Raw genomic sequence first — 10,740 nt, forward strand, 5'->3', positions numbered from 1 at the left:
TTAATATGTTTGTTTATTTATCTGTCTTTTATTATGCCATCCCTCTGCCCTGTTTGTGTATATATTTGTGTTTCTTGAGATATTTTGTCATAACATGCCTGAGGAAGAGACCTGAGAAGTCTGGAAGGCTTTCTTTGTAACATAATTTTATTGTTATTTTAGTTAGCCATTAAAAGGTATCAGAACTACAAAATTTTAATTTTGTTTCTCTCACTGAGAACAATCAATCATTTTTCAACTAGCTAACACGTTACCAAAATGTTTTCTCTTGTAACTATATTGTATTCAAGAATAGTAAAGTTCTAATCTCAATTTGGATTTGCAATTCTCAGTTTCTAAGTTAAGTAGAAACCAAAAATACATTGTGAAGCTTGACTGATTTTGGTGATGTGGCAGCTATGTTCATTGGTTTTAACATTACTTATATATTATTTAATGCCTTAATAATAAAGCTGTGACTGACCGCCCAAGCTAACTAAGTTGTGATATTATTTATTTTACTTGATGTTTGGTATTAGTTATTATGTAGGGCCCGCACCATTGATGTACAGTTGTGATGGTTCACACCATATGACCATGAATAAGTGGCAACTCTGTGCATAAATATGAGATAATGAGCAGAGCCGTCACCTCTCTGCTCCAGGACTTCTCTTCCGTGCTCCACGTATGTCTTCAGCCTTTCGATACATTCAGTCTCTAGGTAAACCTTGCATCTTTCTCCCATTCTTATATCCGGACTGTTCCATCTGTGAGCGACTATCCGAGCCTCGGCCATGATAGGGATTAATGACCCTGTCTCTATATCCAAATACATGTACTCTGCCCCATCATATCTGAACTGCTGATAACCCACGGTGCTGCCGTCATCTCGCAGCTCGCAGCTCTGAATCACCTGCAAAAAATGGAAACCTGCCCATGAGACAGGAACGAGTTACACACGCACATTATGTCTCAATTTCTGCGGATATATAATAATAAACCATGCATATGGTGAATGTGTGATGGGCATCTCAGTCTCTATAGGTTAAAGGGGTCTTCTAATGCCAGACAATTATAACATAGCCTCAGGGTGTGATAGATGAAGGTCCCCCCCTCTGGGACAAGCACTGATCTGAAAATGTTGTTCCCTCAATGTCTGTTATTAAAAATAAGGGAATTGAGTCTGGAGACAAAATGCTAAAACTTGAAGATTAAGATGTGAAATAATAAAAATACAAAATATTATTTTAAAACAATTTAAATTTGTTTCTCGGATTCTGCTTCATTGGATATATAGGAAGTGTGAAAGTGTGGCCTCACCTTCCATGTGGTTGAGCCTCACCTTCCATGTGGTTGAGCCTCACCTTCCATGTGGTTGAGCCTCACCTTCCATGTGGTTGAGCCTCACCTTCCATGTGGTTGAGCCTCACCTTCCATGTGGTTGAGTCTCACCTTCCATGTGGTTGAGCCTCACCTTCCGTGTGGTTGCGCCTTACCTTCCGTATTGTTGAGCCTCTTCTCCCATAGCTTTACTTCAAATCTAAATAAAACCTCGTCTTCTTTATCAAACTGTGTTAGTTGCTCCCAGTACTCCTGACCCTCCTTGTCCTTCATCCATGGAGCCACAGGGACGGTTCTCCCAGTGTCACTGCTATATGATGCAATCTGCCGATCATCCACATATCCAACTACGGAGAACTCAGGCAGCCCGGACCCCGGAGCAGACACCCCAATGAAATAATATCGCAGAGAGTGAGTGTCTGTAAGAGACAGAGTGCAAGATATCACATATACTGTGCTGTTCAGCCATCCTGTGCAGAAGCTACAGCCATTACCAGGACATGTGCTTAAAGGGAACCAATCACCAGGATTTTCCTATATAATCTAAAGCCAGTGTTGTAATGGCACTATCAGGCTGATTCTATACATACAGTGCTATACTGGCACTATCAGGCTGATTCTATACATACAGTGCTATACTGGCACTATCAGGCTGATTCTATACATACAGTGCTATACTGGCACTATCAGGCTGATTCTATACATACAGTGCTATACTGGCGCGATCAGGCTGATTCTATACATACAGTGCTATACTGGCGCTATCAGGCTGATTCTATACATACAGTGCTATACTGGCACTATCAGGCTGATTCTATACATACAGTGCTATACTGGCACTATCAGGCTGATTCTATACATACAGCGCTATACTGGTGCTATCAGGCTGAGTCTATACATACAGTGCTATACTGGCACTATCAGGCTGATTCTATACATACAGTGCTATACTGGCACTATCAGGCTGATTCTATACATACAGTGCTATACTGGCGCTATCAGGCTGATTCTATACATACAGTGCTATACTGGCACTATCAGGCTGATTCTATACATACAGTGCTATACTGGCACTATCAGGCTGATTCTATACATACAGCGCTATACTGGTGCTATCAGGCTGAGTCTATACATACAGTGCTATACTGGCACTATCAGGCTGATTCTATACATACAGTGCTATACTGGCACTATCAGGCTGATTCTATACATACAGTGCTATACTAGCGCTATCAGGCTGATTCTATACATACAGTGCTATACTGGCACTATCAGGCTGATTCTATACATACAGCGCTATTCTGGTGCTATCAGGCTGAGTCTATACATACAGTGCTATACTAGCACTATCAGGCTGATTCTATACATACAGTGCTATACTGGCACTATCAGGTTGATTCTATACATACAGTGCTATACTGGAGCAATCAGGCTGATTCTATACATACAGAGCTATACTGGCACTATCAGGCTGAGTTTATACATACAGTGCTATACTGGCACTATCAGGCTGAGTCTATACATACAGTGCTATACTGGCACTATCAGGCTGATTCTATACATACAGTGCTATACTGGCGCTATCAGGCCGATTCTATACATACAGTGCTATACTGGCACTATCAGGCTGAGTCTATACATACAGCGCTATACTGGCACTATCATGCTGAGTCTATACATACAGTGCTATACTGGCACTATCGGGCTGATTCTATACATACAGTGCTATACTGGCACTATCAGGCTGAGTCTATACATACAGTGCTATACTGGCGCTATCAGGCTGATTCTATACATACAGTGCTATACTGGCACTATCAGGCTGATTCTATACATACAGCGCTATACTGGTGCTATCAGGCTGAGTCTATACATACAGTGCTATACTAGCACTATCAGGCTGATTCTATACATACAGTGCTATACTGGCACTATCAGGCTGATTCTATACATACAGTGCTATACTGGAGCAATCAGGCTGATTCTATACATACAGAGCTATACTGGCACTATCAGGCTGAGTTTATACATACAGTGCTATACTGGCACTATCAGGCTGAGTCTATACATACAGTGCTATACTGGCACTATCAGGCTGAGTCTATACATACAGTGCTATACTGGCACTATCAGGCTGATTCTATATATACAGTGCTATACTGGCGCTATCAGGCTGATTCTATACATACAGTTCTATACTGGCACTATCAGGCTGATTCTATACATACCTGTAGTGGTCAGTTCGGATGTTTAGGTTTTGAAACACAAGAAAGTAAAGTTTATAAAATCGGCAGCTTCTTGAGTTACAGCAGCTGAGGATCAGATAATAGCTGGGGGGTATTCATAGTTAAAATTAGCATAAGTATTATATATTTTTTTTTTTTGTTTATCGGAGGGGCTTTAAAATAAAAAAGGTGACCGCCTCTCGTTGCCCAGGAACTGTCCGGCACAAGGGGGCTATAACATCTGAAGACACACACTCCCCTGAGGCCAGTAGTCGTGCAATCCCAGGCACCTTCCAGCCCAGACCAAGGTAACGCCCTCCGGAACTACACTTGATCTTAGCCAAAAGGCCGAGAAGCGATCGCATAAGTATTATATAATCGATTTAACTTTTCACTTGCAGGACCTGTGGTGAGGTCATAGCCATGTGACCAGAAGGAGTGGTTGGCGATTGGCGGGGGTGCCAAGTGGCGGATGCCGGCCAATGAGACATTGGTTACCTTTCTAAGGAAAGGCCTTCAATGTTAAAGTAGTGGACAACCTTGTGCTGTCTGACAAGTTAAGGGTTACTATGTTTATATTTATGTTGTTAGGAGCATTAAAGGGGTTGTCCAAGTTTGTGATGAGTCTGCTGTCATTCTATGTGTCACTCTATGTGACTGCAGACTTATGATTTCTCACAGTGCGTACACTGCACGCTGTCAGGATTCTCTGGTGCCGTCAGTGAGAGTGGGAGGTTAGAAAGCTGCAAGTATGCGATTTACATAGATGTGGTCACGTGCTGAACAGACATGCATTGGATCTCTCAATGAAAATGAATTGACTGGGGCCGGAAACGTCAAATCAAAATGTGGCCAGAAGTGTACAACTCTCATACTTGTGCTCACATGACCGTCCACTCTCGTCACTGACACCGGAGAATCCTAAAAGTATGCAGAGCATGCATTGTAAGAATTCAGAAGCCTGAAGTCACATACAGTCACTGCAGACTTTCATCTCAAACCTGGACAACCCCTTTAATTATAAAATTAAGCCTGTAGCCCAATCCTAACAGTGTGTAATATACTCACTGTCAGGATTCAGTTCTCCTCCCTGGTTCCAGCAGTCATTACATGGCCACTTGACTTTTATGCGATTTTTACTTACATGTTTCTCATTGAACTTTGAGAGAATTATTAAGAGCAGCTCGTCATCACATGACTGTAAGTGTGCAAATCACATATGAATGATTGATCACATGACGACCACCCAAACCGCTTGGTGGTGGTGGTGGTGGGGGGGGGCGCCAAACTGAATTCTTGCCCTGGGTGCCGGAAAGCTTAGCTACATCTCTGCTTCAGACACATTACCTACGTACATTGTGGGCAGAATTTAGACAATAGCATGGGTTGTGTCGAGGTCTACCTGTATGTTAGGGACAATGATATATTTTTAATTCAATTATTTTTTTGCTGAGCGGCGCTTTGGCTTTAGACACTGGGAGAAGCTGTGTCTGGCAGTGATGTCCTCAGGGGCGTAACGACCACGGTCGCAGAGGTGCCATCAAAGAGTTAGGGGCCCTGAAGGGTTAGGAGCCCGGTGCCCGCCCTGCAGAGAAGATGCCAGCAATTCACAGTGAGAGAGGAGCTGCGCTATTCAGTGGCAGACCACACGGCTGCTATATGGCCGTGAGTCAGGGGGCCCGATGCCTGTGGCGGCACCAGGCCCCTCTCGCCCGCGGGCTCTCGCCCTTCATGACACTCAGCATTGATGAAGTATGGAGCGCTCTGCTTCATCCCTCTTTGTTCTCCCCTGTTCCTGCGCTCGACGTATCAGCGCAGCAAAGCATGGTGACGTCACTACCGTGCGATCGCAGAGCGCAGGACAGGAGGATACCCTAACCGGAGCAGGGGGGGAACGAGGAGATGAGAGGGCCGGTAACTATGCTATTGGGGGGGTAGAGGGGGGCAGAGGGGGGCGGTTGCCCCGGGCCCATGACCTAGAGGGGCCCACCCGGAGCTACTGCCACCCAGGGCCATGTTAAAACACCAGTTTAGTTGTTTAGTTTTAAACCCAATCCCCCTTTGCCGGGGCAACTGTGACAGGGATGCAAAGTGTAACAGAAAGGATCACAGTGTCACAGAGGAGGGGAAGAGTGTGACAGAGGGGTGCAGACTATGACAGAAGGGAGCACGGTGTCACAGCAGGGGGGGCAGGGTGTGAAAGATGGAGGGCAGAGTGTGACAGGGGTGCAGACTGTGACAGAGGGGTTCAGGCTATGCAGGAGGGGTGCAGAGTGTGACAGAGGGGGGCAGAGTGTGACAGAGGGGTCCTGGCTATGCCAGAGGGGGGCTGGGTGTGACAGAGGGGGGCAGGGTGTGATAGAGCGGGCAGGGTGGGACAAAGGGGTGCAAACTGTGACAGACAGGGCAGACTGACAGAGGGGTGCAGGGTGTGACAGAGGGGTGCAGAGTGTGATAGAGGGGTGCAGAGTGTGATAGAGGGGTGCAGGGTGTGACAGAAGGGTGCAGACTGTGTGGGATAGAGGGGCGCAGACTGTAACAGAGGAGTAAACATGGTTACCTGGTGAGGGTCCCATTCAGAAGGTTTGCCCCTCCTGAGTCGAACATCTAGCTATGCCTCTGGTGAGGACTGGTTGTTTTTGTTTTTTTGTTTTCATTTTTAATCAGTGAGTACACGGTGGCCAGAGGCCTAGAGAAGGGCATTATACATGGAGGAGTATGGGGCTGCATAATGCAATATGAAGCACATCTTATACATGGACTATAGGAGTGCATTATACATGGAGGTCTATGGGGCTGCATAATGCAATATGAAGGACACCTTATACATGGAATCTAGGGGTTCATTATACATGGAGGACTATGGAAGTTGCATTATAATAACTGGAGAGCTATGAGGGCTACTTTATACATGGAGGACTATGGGAAATGCATTATAATTCATGGAGGACTATGGGAAATGCATTATAATACATAGAGGACTATGGGAAATGCATTATAATACATGGAGGACTATGGGAAATGCATTATAATACATGGAGGACTATGGAGGTGCATTCTAATATAAGAAGGGTTATGTGAGAACCTTTATACTATATCGAAGGCTATGTGGGGGCCATTATTGTATTTGGAGAACCATATACAAGGGGGGACAAAGATACAAGCATGGAATGCAAAAGTTTTGTGCTGAGAGAAAGATGGTCTTATATGGGAATGCTGGGTGCTGAGGGAAAGATGTATATCAGGGCATGGGAAAGCTGGGTGCTGAGGAGAAGATGGATATCGGAACATAGGAAAGCTGGGTACTGTTAGAAACAGGGATTTCAGATCAGGGAAAACCTGGGTGCTGAGGGAAAGTGCCAAGTGTCAGCGTCATTATCCCGTACCCCGAGTGTCGGCGTCATTATCCCGTACCCCGAGTGTCGACGTCATTATCCCGTACCCCGAGTGTCAGTGTACGTGGGGGGACCAGGTCCAAACCTTGCACTAGGGCCCATCAAACTCTAGTTACGCCACTGGATGTCCTCTCTTGTGGCCTGAATCCTGAGTCTTTCATGGCCTGAAGCATCAAGACGCGACTGTGGACCCCACCATTGGGCAAGATGTGCCCTGAGAGTTGTCTAGGACCCAAGAATAGCTGGGCTTTATGCCCACTCTTTGCATGAAAGAGACTATTCCTGTTAGGCTTGTGCACATCAAACTTTTACAGCGAGCCCACGCCAAAAAAACACGTTAAAAACAGCTGAAATATTCTTACTGTTTATATCTATTGTAATACCCCTGTGTTCTATTCATATGTTCAGTCTTTTGAGTATTTTCTTCTAATTAAAGGTTTGAAAAACTCCTTGTGGGAAAAAAAAAGAGTGCAGATTGTTTCCTTGAAGCGGCTCCTGCTGTAATCCACTCCACAATATCCACTGTCCAATCAGAAGGGTGCAAAAAAACACTTCAGGAAAAAAAAATCTTCAAAAAAATGTCAAAAACTCCCCAAAGAAGGAACATTTTCTGAAATAGTTTCCATATGAAAACTCATCGCTTTGACCGCCTCGAAGAAACTCAGTGTACACAAACTGTTATGGCTGAAGTGATAAAGTGTAACCGCCAAGCTTAAAGCCCATTCCGCAATTGTGACGTGTAACCAATGCAAATGATGCCTATGTTCTTCTGTGTAATCATTGGGGCCAGACCTCAAATAGGAGACCTGCCTGCCTCATACTAACGTTAATTCCACTTACGTAACACCACACAAAAGAAAAGCTGATATGGAAGTACCAGTCACATACCAATGACCATGTCACATCCCCACCAGAGTCCGCTCTTGCGACTTCTGCTTTGGTCAGCAGGCGCCGCCGTATTCCCGCCGTGGGTGGTGCTGGTGATAGGAGAGGAGTCGGTGCCAGTGGCTCTGGTATGCGCAGGCTCCGCTCATTCACTAAGCTGGGTTTCCCTGGGACCTGCAGGACCACTGGCTGACTGTTGTGACATGTGCCTTCCAGCTTAAGTTACCACCTTTCAGCCACAGCCAATGGGAAGACACCACACCCTTCTTATTCCTCCTCCTGTCTGCTGGTCGCCTCCAGATATAGTCTTATAGTATTCTGCTGGTCTCTGATTTACACCCTGCTCCTGATTTCTGATCCCCGTGTTTTGACCTCTGCCTGTTCACTGACTGCCTCTGCCTGTTCCTGCCTGCCGTGTTTTGTACTTTGCTCCCATATCTGGTTTGACCTTGGCCTGGTTTCCGGACTACGCTCTTCCTTGCCGTTTTTGTCCCTTTTTGTACCTCCTGGTTTTGACCCTGCCTGATGACTACTGTTCTCTGACTGCAGCCTTCCATAGGCAGCGATCTCTTGGACCCTGCAGTAATTCAAGATCCCTGTATAGGGGTTAAAGGGTTTTGGGATTATTGGTATTCTGCTGAGGGGGCAGTGTCCCGAACACGTCCCGCCCCAGAACCGATCGGACCGCTCGGATCCAGACGTCGCTGCTCATGGTTCGAGGGTCTCCGGACTCGGGGGGCTCGGGGTCGCGCCGGTACGTGATGGGGGGTTATTTACAAGGGATTGAGGTAGTTTGTGATGCCACCCGTGGTGTGCGGTAATAGGGAGTACCGCTGCTGCTGTTGGGAGTACCCGAGGTGATGGAGTGGGGCAGCCAGATGACGTTACCCTCCACGGGTAGAGCAAAGCCCCGGCACTCTAGATGGTGGTTTGGGGTGCAGGGGGAGTGCAGGCTCGCTGGTTGCAGGGGTTAATCAGGTACTCACTCAGAGGAAAGCGACGCTGACAACGTAGTAAACCAAGTCTCTGGGTGCCGCTGCCATCTTGGGGAGTTCGTCCGGGTTCCGTCCCCTGCAGCACTGCCTGGTGAGTGTCCTTGGTGGCCCCGCTCCTTGCTATGGGTAGCAAGAGGAGCTTGCTCTCAGGAGCTCATGCTTGGGATTTCAGTGGGTTGCTTTGCTTGGAAAGCCCTATCCCCCTCGTTGCGCTAGTGCCCCGATCTCTGAGCCTCATGGGAACAGTCCATATAGGCCCTGTCCTCCGCAGGTTAATTGCTGGGTTGCTTGAAGCTTCTCCCCGACCTAGGATCCATGTACCCCGACGTGCCTTCGGACCCAGCCCGGCTATTGAACTGCGGCTGCTGGCTATCCTCCAAGACTAGCCAAGCACCCAGTCACAATCTCCCGCGACCGGGTCTCCGACTCCTCCGGGTCCAGACCACCATCTGCGACCTAGTCTGCTTCTCCCCTGGGAGCTCCAACTCCCAGCTTCCTCGAGCTCCTCACAGCTCGAGGGTTACCACTCAACTTTCTATCACTTTGCTCCCCTGGACCTGACTCACTTGACACCTCCCACCTCCCTGCCTGACCCCTAGGTGGGCGGCCCTATTCCAGCTTAGCAGCCCACTGGTGTGCCTGACAGGGTGTGGTGCGAGGTGTCATTGTGAATGCTGGTGGAGGCAGTACTGCAAGATGGGGACCCAGAACCATGGGGGTTGAGTCCTGCACTGGAGATAAAGGACGTACAGTACCCTGTGATGACCTGACTAGTCCAGGGGCGTCACAGCAGCTTACCTCTAGTCTGTCTGTGACAGCTATCCTGAGTCTGTGGTTCCAGGCAGACTTCACAGACCAGTACTGAATTACTGTCTTATTAGTTGAGCCCCGAGTCATTCTTCTTCCCACTATGCCGCATAAATCTTAGTTCCAAGGCTCAACTCAATTTTTGGATCAAGAGTATTGTGGAGTCAGGGGTGGGCGGAGGACAGATTTAAAAATCTAGCAAGCTGCGTCCTCTAAGTTTGTGCTGTTTGAATGTTAGTCTGCTCCAATGTGTCCTGCAATAATCAGTCTGTGAAAGTTATCCAAAAAGTTCAATAGAAATACAGTAAGATCTTGGCGTAAAGAATCATGCACAAGTCATAGCAAGCAGCAAAAGTGAAGAGACTGCATTAACCCGCTGTCAATCAAGAGCCGAAAATTTACAGCACTTGGTCCTGGGCTTTAATGGCAAATTTACAATGAAGGATTAAAGCTCCCGCAGTCTAGTAGTGAAGAAAAGTGTGAGTCGTGACTCCATATCACAGGGGAAACAATGAGGTGACACTCATCATTTATATTAGACAATAGATCCCAGAAACCAATCACAATGAACAAAACCTGCAGAGAAGCCAGAATCAAGCAAAAAGATGGAGAGAAAAAAAAAAGTAATGTAACAGCTAATATAAAGATATAAAGGGTAATAATATAATAGACACACCATGTACTCACCAGTAAAGCCTCCAGGGACGATCACAAGGAACAGGACGAGAGCGAACATCTTCTATATTCTGTGTGACACAATGTACAAACCACACAAACAAGGAAAAGCAGAAAACTAAAGAGAGCAGCACGAGCTCAAGTAAAGAGCTGTGCTCTGATTGGACGGTCATTAAATCTTCTACAATAGAAAACAGATCTCCTAGTGATCAGCAGTTACCGGGCAGAATGGAGATGAAAGTGAAAATATTACATGTTTGTTTAGACTCTAATGGGAAAACAATAAATACATTTGAATTTATTTCCTTTACCTAAAACCCCTTCAGAGCTGGGCAAATTTTTTGTCATTTTTTTGTGCTTTCATTTATTCCTCCCTGTCTTCAAGAGCAATAACTGTTTTATTTTTCTGTAGACCAAGCAGTGCGAGGACTTGTTTAT

The 10,740-nt window shown here is 46.4% G+C and overlaps 1 protein-coding gene across 1 annotated transcript in view; it reads right to left on the minus strand.

The window, feature by feature from the left end:
- LOC142250288 (class I histocompatibility antigen, F10 alpha chain-like) overlaps nt 1-10,396 on the minus strand; it is a 35,858-nt gene extending 25,462 nt beyond the window's left edge. Inside the window, exons 1-3 of the mRNA XM_075322426.1 lie at nt 10,315-10,396; nt 1,476-1,739; nt 631-909 (exon numbers count right to left, since the gene is read on the minus strand). Coding sequence (XP_075178541.1) covers nt 631-909; nt 1,476-1,739; nt 10,315-10,363 — 592 coding nt within the window. The 5' untranslated portion in view covers nt 10,364-10,396. The remainder of the gene's footprint in view (nt 1-630; nt 910-1,475; nt 1,740-10,314) is intronic.
- Between the last annotated feature and the right edge of the window lie 344 nt (nt 10,397-10,740).

Source organism: Anomaloglossus baeobatrachus, chromosome 9 (genome assembly GCF_048569485.1).
Source record: "Anomaloglossus baeobatrachus isolate aAnoBae1 chromosome 9, aAnoBae1.hap1, whole genome shotgun sequence".
NCBI classification, from domain to species: Eukaryota; Metazoa; Chordata; class Amphibia; order Anura; family Aromobatidae; genus Anomaloglossus; species Anomaloglossus baeobatrachus.